At 40.9% G+C, this 18,641-nt stretch overlaps 2 protein-coding genes across 3 annotated transcripts; one reads left to right on the plus strand and one right to left on the minus strand.

Annotated features, from left to right (window-relative positions):
• The first annotated feature begins 2,099 nt into the window (after positions 1-2,099).
• On the plus strand, positions 2,100-5,497 carry kcnv2a (potassium channel, subfamily V, member 2a). Its single transcript, XM_076302459.1, has 2 exons — positions 2,100-3,416; positions 5,159-5,497. Exons 1-2 carry the CDS (start codon positions 2,100-2,102, stop codon positions 5,495-5,497), a joined length of 1,656 nt encoding a protein of 551 aa, XP_076158574.1.
• Positions 5,498-6,820: 1,323 nt separating this feature from the next.
• pum3 (pumilio RNA-binding family member 3) lies at positions 6,821-16,613 on the minus strand. 2 transcript variants are annotated; one of them, XM_076303159.1, is made up of 18 exons: positions 16,551-16,613; positions 15,962-16,047; positions 15,482-15,808; positions 14,939-15,077; positions 14,653-14,728; positions 14,304-14,397; positions 14,022-14,088; positions 13,656-13,830; positions 12,484-12,587; positions 12,276-12,354; positions 12,078-12,176; positions 11,906-11,959; positions 11,715-11,795; positions 11,149-11,291; positions 10,482-10,704; positions 10,158-10,245; positions 8,479-8,569; positions 6,821-7,292 (listed from the first exon to the last, which is right to left on the minus strand). In XM_076303159.1, exons 2-18 carry the CDS (start codon positions 16,038-16,040, stop codon positions 7,166-7,168), a joined length of 2,046 nt encoding a protein of 681 aa, XP_076159274.1. In that variant the 5' UTR covers positions 16,041-16,047; positions 16,551-16,613; the 3' UTR covers positions 6,821-7,165. The 2 variants fall into 2 exon arrangements, with proteins under 2 accessions (XP_076159274.1, XP_076159275.1); XM_076303160.1 differs by lacking the exon at positions 16,551-16,613 and adding an exon at positions 16,492-16,510.
• Between the last annotated feature and the right edge of the window lie 2,028 nt (positions 16,614-18,641).

Raw genomic sequence — 18,641 nt, forward strand, 5'->3', positions numbered from 1 at the left:
TAAAACCAGACAAAAGCTCATTCAAACTTTACCTCTTTTGTTGAATTGCATCTACAGTACACAATAATTTCAGCAAAGCTGTATAGTAGATGGTAGACAGTAATTTTGCCACTTCAATACAGAATGAACTGGGTCTCGTTAAGATTAGTATTATTCATGCTAAGCTATAATTATTTCAAGTAGCTTCAAAGCATCTTCACAGTATGGGGTCTAATTTGTGGTAGTACAATATGAATCTGTAGTCAATAAAACACCTACCCATAGCTGCAGCACCCAGAACAGGAACCTTTCTTGAACAGAGAATTTATTCTAAATATACACCATGTCTCAGATGTAGGCTATACATGTTTTTTCTCTACTCTAGAGAACTTCCTCTACTTCCTTTTAAATACATTCATGTATAGTCACTTTAACCTTTTCCTGGCATATTGTCTGTCTGGTTGTTGTGGGTAACTTCTATAGATTCACAAGCTCTTTTTAGATTGTGGTCATAGCTACATTGTGTTTCCTATAGCTTACCATATACATACATATCTATGTAAGTCTTGGTGTGTGAGCTCTATATTTTAAGTGGGGAATTGCCATTTCCATTTCTCGTACCACTAAGTCTCCAGTGCTGCTTCTGATCGCCTATGTTCTGTGTATTAGTAAAATTCCTACACATTTTAAGCTGCTAGAAGTTCAGGCAGCTACTAGTTCACGTCAATGTAATTACCCTATAACAACCTGTGTCTAAGAGGTCAACTGCATAAACCATGTGGCAGGGCAGATTATATGCATACATATAGAGGATACTGAGACCCAATGCTTTTTGATCAGGATAAACCAGTTTGTTCTTATTAATGTAGACTGACGTGGCAAAGACCAGTCCCTGACCGGGTTGGTCATATTGGTGGCATGTATTTGTACAGATGAAGCAATTTAGCTACATAAAGTAAAAAAACACTTAACTGTGTGTGCTATAGTGCATTTACTGGAGTCAGTCACACATTTCATGTTAAATTGAATATCTAACTGACATGTACTGTACTTCTGGAAGTGCTGTTTAGACTTGTCTGGTATGAGTAGATGGAGTTTGTTAATTATCCAAATCAATGACGAAAAAGCTTCCTGGATCTGGACATCTGGATGCCAGCGTGGTTTTAAATTCACTCATAAACAAATATAATATGAACATGAAGTAGCATTTTAAATGTGAGCACTTATTTTTTTTCTGTTTGGAATGTTTGCAATAAGCAATGGAGTATGGTTCATGTGTTCACAGGCATTACAAAGCAGTGTAAATAAGACCTTGAGGGCTTTGGCCACCTGACCTATGACATCACAAACTCGTAATCTGAGCCTTGTAATCTGCATGCCCCAAGAAGCCTGGGCATAATTCCCAAGGGCAAAAGATACTGAATTGTGATAAATCTCTTTCCATCGCTGATTGATTTGTGCTTTCTTTTTGTGACACAAATACTAGAATTCCCTGAAACACCATAGGCTCCAGTCATACGTAGTCTACATGCAGCAGTGGATAGAGTCAGATGTTCAATATTTCATTTGATTATTTGATCAAGTGTGAATAATTGTAAGTGACCATACTTACATAACATAAGGGCCACTGTGTTTTGAGAAGTGCATAATGGACTAACTTCTCAAATCAATTCACCTCACTGGTCAATGTTTTATTGAGTGTATGAGATGCACTTTCTATATGCCATATACAACACATAATTCCTAAGTGATAAATTACTTTGTGTGGGTCAATATTTGTGTGTATTTGAGTGTATCCCCATGTTTATCAAGTGTAATGTTTAACTGTGGGCCTATGTTGTGTTACTCCCTATGTTGTGTGACCCCCTATGGATTTCCTCACGATGGGTGAATGAGAGAGGTTGGGCGGAGACAGAGTGAGTTGATCAGAGGAAGAGGATAATGGTATTTAAACCTTTAAGCACCCAGATCCTCTCAGTCAGCATATTAGACACCCGCAGCCTGCTCCTGTACATGTTCTATGTGTGTGCCTGTGTGTGTGTTAGAGAGCATTGTTACACTGAGGGATGCCTCCAGACATACAGTAACTTACCAGTCCCATTGGTCACAAGTCCGGCAGGATGCAGAAGCTCAAGAATAGGAGGCAAAGCCTCTTTCCAAACTACAAGGTGGGATGTCCAACCCCAACAGTGAAAGACCCAGGGGAGGACATCGACCTGCCATTCGCCCAACACAGCTGGGTAAAGCCATGGAACTCCATGACGGAGCTAAGCAAAGATATCTACGATATCTATGCTGAATATGAGGATGAAGATGATGACAAGATAATGGCTATGACTCCGATGAGGCTAGCCTCTCCAGCCAAGAACTACATGCTCAACATCAATGTAGGAGGCAAGGTGTACCAGATCTCCTACCGGGCAGCAGCGAAGTACCCCAAGACAAGGATAGGTCGTCTCGCAACGTACACCGACCACAACAGGAAGCTGGACCTATGCGATGACTACATTGTCCAAAACAATGAGTTTTTCTTTGACAGGGATCCAGACATTTTCCACAACATTTTCAATTTCTACCGGACGGGTGTGCTCTGGATCAAGGACGAGTTGTGCCCTCGCAACTTCCTGGAGGAGATTAACTACTGGGGCGTCCGGATCAAGAACACACACAGATGCTGCCGCATCTCCTTCGAGGAACGTCAGGACGAGCTGAACGACCAGCTGAAGATCCAGAGGGAACTCGAAGCCGAGGTGGAGACGGAGGAGCATGAGGAGCTGTTCGAGGAGATGGCCTTTGGAGAAATACGGCGGATGATCTGGAACATGATGGAGATGCCCTTCTCCTCAGTCACAGCCAAGCTCATGGCCGTGGCCTCCAGCTTCTTTGTGCTCGTGTCCCTGGTGGCTATGACTCTCAGCACGGTGGAGGAGATGCAGTACACCACGCCCTCGGGTCAGCTGAGCGGTCACTCGCACGCGGAGTACGTTGAGACCACCTGCATCGCCTTCTTCACCATGGAGTACATCCTGCGTCTGATCTCCACACCCGACCTGAAGCGCTTCGGCCGGAGCATGCTCAACCAGGTCGACCTCATCGCCATCCTGCCACTGTACCTGCAGATGTTCCTCGAGTACCTCGAGAAGGATGACCGTGCACACCACGACGACATCGAGACGGTCAACCGCGTGGGCAAGCTCGGCCAGGTGCTGCGCATCATGAGGCTCATGCGCATCTTCAGGATCCTCAAGCTGGCGCGCCACTCCACGGGACTGCGGGCGTTCGGCTTCACGCTGCGCCAATGCTACCAGCAGGTGGGCTGCCTCTTCCTCTTCATCGCCATGGGCATCTTCACCTTCTCCGCCATGGTGTACACGGTGGAGCACGATGTCCACAAGACCAACTTCACCAGTATACCACATGCCTGGTGGTGGGCTGCTGTAAGTACCTTAACACATGCCTACACCTACCTTCATACAGCAGCGCGACTGATACACTTTTACAGATACAGTTGTTGTTGTTCAATTCTGTATGTAGACCAACATTATAGGGCAGTTTGACAGTATTACCGTAAGCATAGGGGTCTTAGTCTCAGGGAGTATATGGTTCACAGGCTAACATAAACAAAATATATATTTTTGTGAGTAGGCTATATTCTAACCTACTCACTTCCACAATTAATATCATCAACATTTTTTTTTTGTCATGCACTGCATATCTGATTTGTAAAAAATACAATTTAATACTACAGGGGTGCGTTTCCCAAAACCATAGTTGCTAACTAAGTTAAAGTTAGCAACTTTGTCGGTTGCAATGCAATTACTCATTGCCACCCAATTACCCATTGCCACAAGTTAGCAACTATGGTTTTGGGAAACGCACCAGTTGATTTTAACAATAAACTACAGTTTTCTGATGTGCAACATTATTATTCAAAAACATATTTGTAGCAAATTATGTATTATGTTTTAAAGAAGAATAGTTGCACACCAATGCCAGAAAGTTTGATTTATTATAACTGATTAATTTCATATTGAATCAACAAATGATTTATATTTGATTCATTTGTTAAATAAATAACTTTCTTAGTATCATATTTTATTTCCTTTGGCAGTTATCATTTTAGCTATGTTTCTGTTATCTGTAGAAATAGTATTAGTACAATAAGTCTAGGCTACAATTCTACATGGAACAGTAGCACATAAGTGTCTGCCCTTTGGAGCTTATGGGACTTAAGATAATCTTTGTCTGACACAGATAACTTCAAAAAGCCTTGAATGCAGCATTTCCAAATATGTGAGGATAACTACTCATTGCATTCTATATAAGAAGTTGAATAGTTTTTTTTTTTTCTTTTTTTTTTTAAATGGCAAAATTCACTCATTTGATCAAAATGATATATACCCAATCCTACAGTTTCCCTTATCCTTGGTGGTCAGGATGCTGAAGCACAAATCAACTGGCCAGGGGCCAGAGCAGGATTGTGTCTCTGGGCTGCACTCTGTAATGCTATTAAACACTTCCTTTGAGCAAGTCTCAGTGTAACAGCATTAATAGGCCCTGCCACTCATGCTTGTCCCTTACAAAAGTAATCCATATTCCAAGGCTGTCCATGAAGTTGTGCTCCTGTTAAACTGTAGGTTAAAACCAATCCACTGCATGTCACAGAAATGTAGGGGAAATCCAAAATGCTACTATGCCATGACATTTTCTTTAAGTGAGCAAACAGGCCAGTCACGCCTACAAGTAACCAAATATACATTAAATACAGTCTTAATGAAAAAGGTCCTTTGACTTTTAAAAGATGTTCAATACAGTATGTGTGTATAACATTTTAGCATTGGATAAGCTGGTTGGTAGGTGATTCCGTTTTCGTAATTGGCCTGCCTTCATATTAGCCTACTGACAATTAATATACAGTAATATTTGATCACTTCAGAGTTAAGAATTCTCCCATTTAAATGTATGCTGCCAACCAATTTGTCCTTAACAGTAACAGTGGTGAGCGAGAATTCGATGTGTTGAGGTCAGGGACAGGTCAAGGCTATCGATGTTTGTGCAGTTAAGCACCCAATGTAAATTAATTCTGTGTTGTGCTCTCTCCTAGCATATTCTGTTATTCTGTTAAATATGTTGCAGACAAACGCTTACATTTTCTAATGGGTCCATGATTTTCTTTTAGGTAAGCATCTCTACCGTGGGCTACGGAGATATGTACCCAGAGACTCACCTGGGCCGGCTCTTCGCCTTCGCCTGCATTTCCTTTGGGATCATTCTGAACGGCATGCCTATCTCTATTCTCTACAACAAATTTTCAGACTATTATAGCAAACTGAAATCCCACGAGTTCACCTCCACTCAGAAGGTCCGTGGCAAGCTTCGCTTTGTCAAGAGAGCTATTAAAAAGATCGCAGACGGCTCCGTAGAAGCTAGACGGGTGCAGGAGCCTTGGCCGCCAAATTATGCTACGTTCGACAACGAGCCGGGAGCAGAGAATTGCCATCACAGAATTCCCGGTTGATTGAGGCATTATGTATTGCACTTACTGAAAGCCAATTCCATTCCTAGGACCGTTAGAAAGCACTAGCCTATTACATAACATATCTGTATAGGTTTGAGATGGTCATGGCTAGAGAATTAGTTTGCACCCTATTCACTTCAATCGGGTGACCAGCTATGAACTACTTTTTTTTCACATAATTTGCATGGACAGATTTGTAAACCAGTCATAAATCTATTCACTGAGGCCTGCCTCATTTCTGCAAGATTATCTTTGATGCTGAATAGTGATATGGAACTAATCTCTTTGGATTTTAGGCCTATATGGGTCTAATATTCTACACAGTGAAATAAATCTTCTCAGCCTATATGATGTGAACATATGAGGCAAATCTATATGCCTGTTTCAAATAATTTTTATTTTTGCTACTTCAACAAACAATAAAAAAACCCCACATATTTATATGGTTGATGTGATGGATCACTATCCTAATTCTAATCCTGTGTCGTGGAAGGAGGGGGTAGCTCAGATTATCAGTTGGAAAGGCAACATTTGGTGGACATACACAAAGACCCAATACTTCCCCGCTCTGTGGAAATCTGTCAGTCCAGAAGACCTGATCACATAAAGCCGATTTATGAGCAGGCCACAAAAAACATTAATGATTACATTCTGTTTTGATATGCATGCTTTCCGATTGGGTAAAATGTCGAGTCATTCTACAATAGCCATTGCGCAATTAGTATAGCCATCTCGATTGATTTCTTTTAAAAGTTATTGACTTTTGATTTAAAAGTATGTTCAGCATCCATGCAGGCATTGATGATCCTATAAAAAAAATAAAAATGAATCCGTAAAAACTAGAAGGATGCCAGGGATTGGGAAAGATATGTCAAGAGTAAAAGCAATTACTCACTCCGCACTCAGTCAAGCAGATTGTATGAGACTTCTAACAGACAACATGCTCCAGATTTAAATTACAAGGTCATGACTGCATTCACTCCACCCACTATGAAGGTGAAGATGAATATGAATAAATGTGTATGTAAAACATCAAATTTGTGAGCGCCTAAACATCCAGATATTGAGCCCAGATTTCATACACCATTTCAGCTAACTATGAGGGTGTGGTGACGTATTTTTCCATGTGACTAGTTTTGAAAACCAGTATACAGTGGTATGCGCTGGACTTAAACTGGTCTCTGCGCACACAATGCAAAACATTCTCATTGTAATTATAAGGGGGGGCAAATTTCAGATACATGTTTAAATACTGAAAAACCTAATAGGGATTGTAACCACTTGTAACATGCAAACTTTTAAGAATGGAAGACTGGACCAAAATTGTTATGGATGTATTTTATATTTAAATACATAAAAATCATTATTTCATGGCAACATTTCAAACAAACAAAAAAAAATAGTTCAAGAACTGTGTCCATTCAATAGCAGATAACTGTATGTACGACAAGACTGCACACATCAAATGGCAGCAGGGCAGGACCAAAGTGGCAGTGAAGGTCCAAAGAGAGACATCTCTCAGGCAGAGACACTTGACAAATGCAAACGCCTGCTGTGAACAGCACCCAGGTTTTTTCAGACCTGTTTAGATGTTTTGGAAAAACGAGGCATCCGTCTGTTGGAGCATCCATCACTTACACACGGTAGTGTCTCTCACAACTGCCTCCCTCAGCCAAGCTTCTCCAGTAGCGCCTCAACTCCTTTAGAGTTCTGGATCTCCTTGAGGTCCGGGACGATGGCCTTCAGAGCCTGTTTGACTTCTTCAGCCACTCCCTCATCTGCACTCTGAAGTAGGCTGTAAGTCAAACACAAAACACAATGTTTACGCTGCAATTCATAGGAAAAAAGACCATTCAACACTGCATGTAACCATTTAAATTGTGCAGTGTAGAATAATGGGGTTTAAGCCATTCAACAGTGAGATTATCAGTTCAATTTCAAAAACAACAAATACTGATCTGTCTGTTCTGGAATCACAAACTTCCTGAATTGAAAAATGTTTGAGAAAAGTAAAGAAAAAAAAAACATGAAAAACATAAACACTGCTCAACGTCTGTTTTACATGAAGAGGAGGACTAGAGAGGGGAGGAGGGAGAGTCAGAGAGGGGATAGGTGAATAATAGAGGGATGAATAGAGGGGGCGAGGATGAGAGCAGCGAAGAAAAGAAGGGGGGAGTGGAGAAAAGGTAATCCCAGCTCGGGGCGGGCATCTGATTGGCATCCTGAGCCTGCGTAATTGTGCGAGTCCTGAGAAGTGGGGCAACTGAGCATGCTCGGACGCTTTTTCTCTCAGCACTGATGGCTGGGAATGAAGCTTTTCAGGATAAAAACATAAAGCCTGGATGATTAATCCATCCTTAGAAACTTAAGGGAGGGCAAGAAATCTGGCTTGGTGGAGGATTGTGAACTCTTCTCTTGTTCTTACAATTGAAACTTGTAGCTCCACTTCACTGAAAACCTCTGTGTGGTTGATGTAGCGTGCTTATTGTGAGAATGGCAGTATAATGTACTGTTTCATATCGACTGTGTGCTACGTGTAGTATCTATTCGTAGAGTTATGTTGTTTGTGCAGTACTGAACGTGTAGCAGGAGGCCCCTATGGAGTGGTGGAGACATCATCGCCTGAAAAATGGTCAGCACAGGGATGCGTACAAATCTGCAAACACAGTCGAACATTGGCGAACGTCTGCAGACAGTTTACTGTTTGCCTCGAGTTTTCCGCGACCGTTTGAGGAGGTAGTTCTCTGTGAACATGTTGGGAGTGGAACAGAGTTACCCTTGAGATGGAATGTTTACACAAAATAGTTCACATGCATCTGTTTAGACGAACACGTTGCTTCCGTTTAAGGAATTTGAACGCACCTCAGGTTGGAAATCCAAACCCCATGTTGTGAGTCCCTGTCGCTTTGGATAAAAGGGTCTTCTCAATCCCACTCCATTCACTTCATGTGTTTTACTCAGTAGAGTAGATGTGTACTCACCAGCCAAGGACCATGGCTCCACGGTTGACTGCAGTCCAGCCCTTCATCTTCTCTAGCCCCACCTTGTCCAGTAACACCCTGGAGAAACGTTCTGTGGACAGACAGAACAGATAGTCCATTAGATTGACACTCTCTGGTCAACACTCACTTACACTCTTAAAACTAATGTGTTAGAAACAACACAAACTGAGTTGTCCCTATCTAGACATAGAGATGTGTTTAAAAAAAACAACAACACACGTGTTATTTTCAACACATTCGTTTTTAAGAGTGTACCAGCCCATCCCCACATCCCTGGGCAAATGGTTTAATGTGTTGGTTAGTTTTACACATGAGAAGTGAGACTTCTTAGGGTTGGGGTAAGAACATCACGGTCAGCCAATCGGAGGCAAAATAGGACAGGTCAAGCCTCCGCCATCCCTTTAAAGTAAAAAAGGGGAATTTCGCCAAAAGATGACAAGTTACCATCCCTGATTTAGGGTCTCAATTCTGCAGCCAGGGGTTCAAAGTCATGCAAGTTCAAGGCTGTGCCTCTACTAATTAAACACAACACATGCGATGGGGATCAAGACTCCATTAAAAGATAATCAATGGTGTTGAAGTGATGAAATGGAATAAAATTCAGAAATTTCAGCAGGTTTAGAGTGACCAGACACAGCAGACGGTGATCAGACGTGTAACAATTAGGGCTGCAACAATTAATCGGTGAATCGATTAATGGTCAACTATGAAATTAATCGCCAACTATTTCGGAAATCGGTTAATCAGTTTAGGTCATTATGTTCAGTAAAATACCTCAACGTTCTGATTGCAGATTCTTAAACTTGAATATTTTCAGTTTTACTTACACCTCTATGACAGTAAACTAAATCTATCTCCAACTAATATCTGCGGCTTGTGCACAAAACAAGGCATTTGAAGAAATAATCTCATGCTTTGGGAAACACTGTTCAAAGTTTTCTTAAAATTGTCCATCATTTTATCAATCAAACAACTAATTGATTATCAACTATGAAAATAATCATCAGTTGCAGTTGCAGCCCTTCTAACAATAAGAAAATAACACACCGGCCATGATAAATTTGCTTTTTAAAGCAAATGGACTTAATGGTTCTTTGAATCATGAAAAATGAAAACAGAAAACAGAGCACAGTATGGAAGGCTGACTGTGTTGCTGTAAAGTAACTCAAATGACGGTGTAGACTTTGGCTGTTTTCTAGAGTTACAGCTCCCTCCAGAGGCCCAATATAGTTATTCATATCAACTTTATCTCTAGTGGTGTTAAACTGCTCCATCTAAATAGCTCCATCTGGCACACAACTATACTGCCTTTATTACCTCATACATTAAAAACCTAGCACTCAATTCTACAGAGTTCTAGTTTGTACACATTACTTGCATGGCACATTGCAAGCAAAAACTGGTGAAGCTGAACTAGCTCTGCATCAAAGATGTATAAATAAAGACTTGCCTTGGCCTCCAGTGCTACATTTAATATTCAAAATGCATTTGCACAGGCCATCTAATGAAACATCCAAAAGGTATTTACACTTCTTTGTAATTTCGGCAATTTTCATGCGCAACAAGTTGGCAACATCTACCTATGTGAACACATTTCCGTTTGATAAATAACCAGTTTGGCTGCAGCTACAGCCTGCAAGTGGTCCCCCAGCCCTCACCTTCTCTGCCTGATTCCTTCATCTTGGAGTCCTGTTCAATCAGCCACTTCAGCACCAGATGACCCGCAGGGTGTTCCACCATGTGCAGCTGCAACAGAGGACATCAGGATGGAATCACACAATATATCGCAGGCCTCGAAGCCATTTAATTATGCAGTCACATCCATAAGGACCAGCTACGAGCAGCTGTCTAATGCCCCAGTAAAAACAGACACTAATAAGTATTAAACGCTCTCGTCTTCACAGACTACGTGACGTAGAATGGGGAATAAACAACAGAGGCAGGGAAAGAGAGCTTAGTGGAGACATATTGAGTGGTCACACCTGTCCGTCCACACCACCAGGAACAAACTCGTCGGCAGCTAGATCGGCCACTGCCTCCATGGCGGGTCGAAGGTCGCCGAGCGCTGCACCCAGGATGTCGCTCACGGCGACGCAGGAGGCCTTGTCTGTGGCCATGGTGCGTGCGTTTTCCGTCAGGTGTGTTAGCAGCGTTGGGGAGATGGCCTCCAGCAGCTCACGCCGCCTCACCGCCGTGTCCTTCTTACTGCAGGAGCACAGAGCACATGAACATCATTCAAAACATTATTACATTATATTCATTCAATTATGATATTATTACATTACATTCATTACATTGTGATATTATTACATTACATTCATTAATTTATTATATTATTACATTATATTCATTAGATTATTACCTTACTATATTATATTGATTAGACTATTATTACTTTCCTATATTATATCTAGATTATTATTACCTTACTTCACAATATTCATTAGATTATTACAGCATGACATTATATTGATATTAATACAAACTAGCCTGACAGTTCTTGGAATTAACTATTTGGAGTGACGGTCTAAATAATAACCCCCACCACCCACATTAAAAGCACGACATGTAGGTGCCACGAAACTTTTTGTCCATCCTGTTTGTAATAACAACGCTGAACGTTTTATTCAGCGGCACGCAGTTCCAGACCTGTGTGCGTTGCCGTCTCCCTTCTCCAGCAGCTGGATGATCTCGGGCAGCAGATGAGCTGGGTCCCGAGGACTGAGCAGATACAGCAACACCTTCCTGCCATGTTTGTTACTGATGACGTCAGTGAGGGAAGAGATGATCTCCTGCAGGTCAGAGGGTAAAAGCTGGGTTAACGCTGGAATATGCATGCTATCATACTGTAGAAGAACAGAGTGCACTCTGTCACAAACACTAAAGGCCCCTTCACACGAAGTCTGAATTTTCGGACATAATGTTTGCATGAAATCATGATGGTAAATAAATACGTGTTCTTATTAGTCTTTGTACAACGAGGACGAAATTTGTTGCCATGACAAATTAATGTCAGAATGTCATCCTTGGTGTGTAAGGACTAATATGAACACATGAATTTAATTACAAGCGTGATTTCGTGCAAATATGTTGTCCAAACATTTAGACTTCTATGAAAGGAACCTTAATTTCGACTCTTGATCACAAACATGTAATTACTTCAGTGAAACAGGTAACAGTAGTCAAGCATTTGGTCAAACTTGGGAATGACTCACTGATATGATAAGTTGCTTGACTAATTTGGTGTCATCAATACAGTCGAAGGCAGCCAAGAGTGCCAGGTGTGCATACTCGCCCTGGAGAGAGAAAAAGAAAACACACATATATGCATCACATTATAAAATCGCACAAAATCTCTGCTTTCTATGAGCTGAGACTTAAAACAATCTAAGACCACTTAACTTACCATGGCAAATTTGTCTATGTAGGTCTTCATGGTTTTGACGATGACTTTCCTGTCCTGAAAAAGCAAGCACAGCATAGTGAATGTTCATTTGAAAGAATAGATACAACCGATTTACATGACGGACAAACACGGATGGATGGATGCTTGACCGCATGTGACCATTCGGCCTCACCTTGGGTGTTCCGTGCCACAGGCAGTGCATGGCAACCCGCGCCCCATCGTGTGTGTGGGCGAAGTACACGACCGACTCCCTGATGGACTCGATCATCTCCTACACAAGGAACACAGTTAGGAGATGCACAGTAACCTACGGCCCCATTAAACAGCAGTGGAAAGCAGTGACAGTGTTAAAGCAGAGTGTGATGCTTACCGTTCTTTGTTTGGCTGGGGCATGGAGAAAGAAATCCAGGAACACTTTATGAACCAGGGAATGTTTGACAACCGCTTCTCTGTTTCACACAGAAAGAGAATTCCAGTGTTCAGTGAATTCTAGAAAGAACTTGTAGGAGTATTGTAGGAATAAAAAAATGTAACAATATTATTTGTATAAATAGAGACATTTTAAATGTTGTACTCACTTTTGTGACATAGGTGTGAGAATCTGTTTCATCTCTTCCATGATGCCATCTAACTTGCCTGGGTTACTTTCAAGAACCTTGTCTAGTGTAGGACAAACTGTGGACTGCAACACAAAGCACTGTACTTTAATACACTGTCAAAATTATAAGTAACTAGGAGACCAATTTTTACCACCATTATCCACAGTTAAGTCAATTTGGTGTTTGGTCGATAAAATGTTCGAAAATGTCAATCAGAGTTCCTCGAAGCCCAAGATGACATCTTCAAAGGCCTTATTTTGTCCGCCCGCCAAAGATATTCAGGTCATTACCATCAAGCAATAAATAAACCAGAAAACATTCAGATTTAAGAAGCTGGAGTTGCAGAATTTTCAACACTTGCCAATTAAGTCAATAGTACTTAATAGTAGACTAATCGATTAATCAATGTAGTAAGGAGCCCAACCAAACACTGAGGCAAAACTAAATATTAAACAAATATGACCTGAAAATAAAAACACCTCTATGTAAAATACATAAACAACGTCAAACAGTGGCATCCAAATCAACTGTAGATGTGGACATCTCATTATGTATAAATTCTGACTTTAGCGGTTAGAATATACACATGCAGCTAAGCTTTACCCTTACAGGGAAGCTACACCAGGCGTGTAACTGAAGAATTCCGTTCGCGACGCGTAAAATCCATTTTAGAAGACTGGTCTATTTTTTTCAAACGTATGCGCCGCCATCACGTCTGTTGTAGCTACTTCCATTGATTATAGTGTAAGCTAATTGTTGCAGCAGACGCAACGCGAACGGAACGCTTTAGTTACGCGCCTAGCATAGCTTCCCTGTAAGCGCAGCTTCACCACTGAACTCAGAGTACCCATACTGTACACAGAGCCAAATACGGTCAACTGCATACCCTCATACGAGTACAAATGCATTTATATATACACAGGTCTGTGTATACCCCCAACAGTTAGCACGCGATTCTTGTATTGTTATGTTTGATCTAAGGCATATATGTGGGTATAGATTAAATCAAGTACCTTCAAAGCAACCTCTAGGCTACATACCAATAACTGCCCAGGTATGTGGATTGACGATGGCAAACTCGTAATCAAAAAAAAAAAAGGAATCATTTTTCATCATTCAAAAAAAAAAAAAAAAAAAAAAACTGTCCATACCTTGAGTACTTGGAATGTGTTTCCATAGAGCTCCTCAGTGAGCATGAGGCGCTGTGAGAGGATGGCCTTGTCGTTGTAGGCGTACTCCACCACCGACGAGGCCTCTGAGTGACGCAGCATCTGCCGCACGTTTCCCTTAAAGGCCACCATCACCTCTCCGACCTGCTGCTTGCTCCTGTGGGAGAAAAGACAGTCAGGCTGTGGCCATTTACTGAACATACAACTATGGCTCAGATCCTCTTAGTTACAAACAATTATTGTCTACAAACTATATGGGAACATCAGACCAGACCAGGGAAAAAAACGTGTGGATATGAAGTGTTTGAGAATCTTCTCATAAAAGTAGCAAGTAAAAATAAGACTTACCCATACATTAAAAATTTCTTAACAATATTTCTGGCATATTTAGATTTGCTCAACTCAACAATGTGATCTGAAAAATAGAAGAAAATACATCATATGACTTTCTGCCTGGGGGCAGCACTAAAGATTTGTACGTCTTTAAATCAGCTCTTTTTTAGAACAGGAAACTGATTGCCTTCTGATAGGCATTACTAATAATATTAAACAGACAACCCTAACTCCAACATGAAAGACTTCACCAATGGATCAGTTAATCGATGTGACAGCAGAGGGCAGAGTACTCACCTTTGAGTTCATCAAACACTTCTTGTCTCTGCGTTTCACTGCCAAACTGGATAAAACACTGTAGCACACGTGTTGAGTCATGTGCGAAGGCAATCTGGAGAACAGACAACCTCTCATTAGGCACACTAAGTCAACCGAACCCACCAAATGTGACACTGCCTATTATCTAAAGCAATACTATATACAAAAAACATCAGACTTTGACTACATTATAATTAAACTGCCAAGAACAAGGAGACTAACAAAAGACGTATTGCTCACTCCATTTTGAACTTCAATCAACCAGTCAATATCTTTGCAAATATTGTGGGATCTAAGCACATAATGAGAAAACCAGCAACACACTCACAGATTTGATCTTCCCTTGTACAAGGCCATGCAGCTCTTTCATCAGTTTGGTCCGCTTGTCTTTATCACAGTCTTTCCTGGAAAAGTGATTAGGCAAAATGTTAGGAGAGATTCAACCCAGTCATGGTGAATGGTGAGGTCAACCTGTACAGCATAAACAACTATACATCAATCAGGGATAAAGCCTGAAGAACTCTCAACTAAAATGCTGAACAAATGAATGACACTACATCATGGTGTCCAACACATAGTCCAATGAGTCCATGGGTCATTTCTGTGTTACTCACCTCCTAACTGCTTCCCACACCTGCTTTGCTCTGGTAATGATGTGAAATGTTTCTTTCCGTTCATTTTGCTGACGATTCTGCTTTAAATCCTTCTTCTTCTGTTTAAACTCATCCCATTTAGGTTTCTTTGCCTCTGAACCTGAAATTGGTCATTGTCATTAGTCATGGTCATTTTTACTATAAGGTAAACAGGGGGTTATGACCTGTACTCAGTGGTTAAAGTGGGATTTGTCAGGTGGGGGAACCCTCAAATCCAGTGTCAGTGCAACGGGGAAAAATGACTCACTATTGGACAACATATTGAATATCGTGGTGTAGCAATACTTTTTGGACAAGAATTGCTAGTTCTTGGTCACCTCTGTACACGCGAAAAAATAACTCACCATTTATTTTAACAATATCATCGCGCTATATCGTTGGTATGAAAGAATATATTTATTATTAATTTATCTGAGGTTGCATAAACTGCATTCCTCCCCGTTCCCCCCCACTTTAACCCCTGCCTGTACTATACCCTCACCAAGCACTTCGAGAAATACTCACCATCCTCACCCTCCTTCCCTGGTTGAAACTTCCTCTTCTTGGAAAATTTTCCATCAGTTGGGGTCTTCTTGGAGAACTTTTGTGGGAATTTCTTCCCTGCTCCTTGGAATTTCTTCCCCTCTCCTTGAAACTTCTTCCCTTCTCCTTGAAACTTCTTCCCTGCTCCCTGAAACTTATTCCCTGCTCCTTGAAACTTCTTCCCTGCTCCTTGAAACTTCTTTCCTTCATTGTTGAATTTCTTTCCTGCTGCATCAAACTTCTTGCCCTTGCCAGTGTTGTGTGGCTTGAAAGGATGCTTTCCACCTAAAGCTTTACCTTTAGGTTTACCTATATAAAAAGGACAAAAAAGGAAAACCCTTTCACTAGAAATTGTGAAAGATATGCATTCATTTATCAACTCAAGATAACGAAAACAAGTAGGGGTAACTCATCACCACTGTCAAAATAAATAAGAAAATGAACACAGAAAATAACCTATACCTGACATAGCACCACCTTCTCCTTTGGATTTTATCCCGTCCTTGGGAGCAAATGACTTCTTTTTTGGCTTTCCGTCCATGGTGACACTGTCACAATAAAACAAAACACATGCCAAAAGCACCAAATTATGAATTCCAAGTCAACGGAAAGGTAGGAACAGCACTCACTTGCTTGCTTGCTAACTTAGCTAACAACAAGCTACCAAGATAGCTTGCTACCTAGATAGCGAAAACTGTAGGATTTACTACACTTAACACCTGACCAACAGCAATAATTACAAAATGTGTACAGATGACTACAGTATGCGCTGTGTCGATGCCAATATTTTCATTTTCCTGACAATGCCACGTGCCGGTAGAGAAGTAAACTAGGCTAATGTTACTGTTAGAGCTTTGGTTAGGTGCTGAATGGCTATCTAGCAGTCTGGGAACTAAGATTATCTAATTCCTCTAAATCAGGTCACACATCACATTCTACACAATGTATAAATTGAGACTGGTCCAAAGACACGACCAAGCGTTTAGTCATACCTGTCATAACATAGACGGTACTATATTTATTACTAAGTCAAATTCACGCCTTAGCTTACCTTCACGTGTGAGTCGCAGTGTACACACGCTTTAACGCACTTTACGGCAAAGACCGATTAGGCAGGGGAACTGTCGTAAAACTACATGTGTGGACTCGAACATGTGACACCAGGGAAGGAATTTCACGGCGGCCGTCGTAGCCCCTTGCGTTGGCCGTGAAGCCCCTTTGAAAATCATAGGTTTACAGGCCACGGTGGCCTTGGTGCCCCCTTCTTTCAATATTCTGCTTTGTGTCCTACTAATAGCGATTTTTATTTAGCCTGTGGCCTGTCAAAATAATCTTAGCATTTACAGCGCAAATTAATTTAGTCTTTTAGCCTACGCAGTGGAGAAAGTGACAGCGCAAGAACGTGTGTCCAAATTCCCCATTCTTCTCAGTTGAACTACTCACGAAGTAGCCTATTCATCACACAGACATCACAAGTATCACATGAAAGAGCTTTTTCTCAGCTTTTAAACGATGTTAGCCGATAATTGCTGTGTTGAACGGTTCGCGAGAAAAGTAAATAATATAATTCAATTTAATCAATCACTGAAGGTTTTGCGTCCATGATCTCCCTACCCATTCATCTCGGTGGAATACTTCACGAACCCTTCTTTTAACACATGACAAACCACCATAATATCAGAATAAACAGCAGACCTTACCGAACACAAAGGTGTAAAGCAGTCCCCTGTACAGTTAGCCGTTCCAGAGTAATCCAGTTTTGAATTTGCAGTAAATTTCGACATGCATGGATGTCTCCAAATTTGGGCTTTAAGTTTTACAATGTGTTTAAATTGTTCCACATGATTTCATAACGGGCCAAATACAAAATAAATGTTACAAATATCGCCTAGATATTGGTAAATCAGAGGACAGCTGACTAAGAGTTTGTGAAAGTAGCCTTAATGATCACAAAATGCTAATGCATCTAGGCTATTTGAGTTTCTTAAAGCTGAGCTGTGCTACATTTAAATTGTTCAATACATGATTTCATAGCAGGCCAAATATAAAATAAATTTTATCTATAGCCTAGATATCTGTTTTTATTAGATGATCAGATGATTTAGTTATATGTAATATGTCATGTTTCATGTTTTTGTAATGTTTCATACAGTGATGCTGATGCAGGTCTACTGCAGTGAATAGGCTAAATACAACTTTGATCATTTTTATAGCCTACTACTGTATAGTTAACTTTGGCCTTGGTGCCCTGACATGTGGCCTTTGTGCCCCCCACCAAATATGCCCAACTGAAGGCCAAGTGGCCTTGCCCCCATGAATGGTGAAATTCCAAGCCTGGTTATGGCTGTGTTATTTTGAGGGGACAGTAGGCTAGCCTACATTTACACTGTTATACAAGCTGTACAACTACATTGTAGCAAAGTGTCATTTCTTCAGTGTTGTCCCATAAAAAGATATAATAAAATTTTTACAAAAATGTGAGGGTGTACTCACTTTTATGATATACTGTAACTAGTATCAAGCCTGAGAAACTGCCTCAGACTATAGGAACTGCAGTACAACATATCTCCAGACCAGAGATTGGCTACTGCTACAAAGTCCATCACTGGATGTCCTTGAGTATAGAAACAAGAAGAACAAGGTTATGCACCAGTCCCTATAACAGATATTGCATCAGACTACCTTCTGAAGTTTGTCAGCTGCAATTGTGCAGGGGACTTTGACACTCTCAGGTGCTGCTGTAAAATAGAAAAAAGTATATTTCTGCTGGTGGGAACTGTCATGGTAACTCTTACCAGAACATCAACCAGCCAGATGATAACAGGAGTGAGGAAGATGCAGGGGAGTTGGATGAGGTTTGTTCCATTTTAAACTGATTAAGGAAGTTTTGTTTTGTAATTTTTCAATAAAACCACTTTTTATGGATTTTTTATGGACTTAAGTCATTTATACTCAAAACTACTGGGATAGATACAGCACCCCTAAAAACCCTAGTTAGACATCTCAAAAGCTAATATTGGCAAAACAAATGTTTTTCATTATTTTCGTCCAGTCTTTCTGGGCACCCCAAAGTTGATTGGCTCTCCAGGCGTTTCCCTGAGGATTTGGCCGTGGATAAATTGGGAGGTGTTACTTTAGCTTT

The sequence above is a fragment of the Alosa pseudoharengus genome, unplaced genomic scaffold (assembly GCF_046254945.1).
Source record: "Alosa pseudoharengus isolate Yale_2024_CS ecotype anadromous, Long Island Sound unplaced genomic scaffold, YU_APseudo_1.1 YU_APseudo_1.1_scf_24, whole genome shotgun sequence".
NCBI lineage: Eukaryota > Metazoa > Chordata > Actinopteri > Clupeiformes > Clupeidae > Alosa > Alosa pseudoharengus.

Coding starts and splice junctions, on each gene's coding strand:
- kcnv2a (XM_076302459.1), top strand. CDS start 2,100: ATGCAGAAGCTCAAGAATAGGAGGCAAAGCCTCTTTCCAAACTACAAG. Junction 3,417..5,158: donor ATGCCTGGTGGTGGGCTGCT/GTAAGTACCTTA, acceptor ATTTTCTTTTAG/GTAAGCATCTCTACCGTGGG.
- pum3 (XM_076303159.1), bottom strand. CDS start 16,040: ATGGACGGAAAGCCAAAAAAGAAGTCATTTGCTCCCAAGGACGGGATA. Junction 15,078..15,481: donor AGGGAAGGAGGGTGAGGATG/GTGAGTATTTCT, acceptor GACCAATTTCAG/GTTCAGAGGCAAAGAAACCT. Junction 13,831..14,021: donor AAGAAATTTTTAATGTATGG/GTAAGTCTTATT, acceptor TTTCTCCCACAG/GAGCAAGCAGCAGGTCGGAG.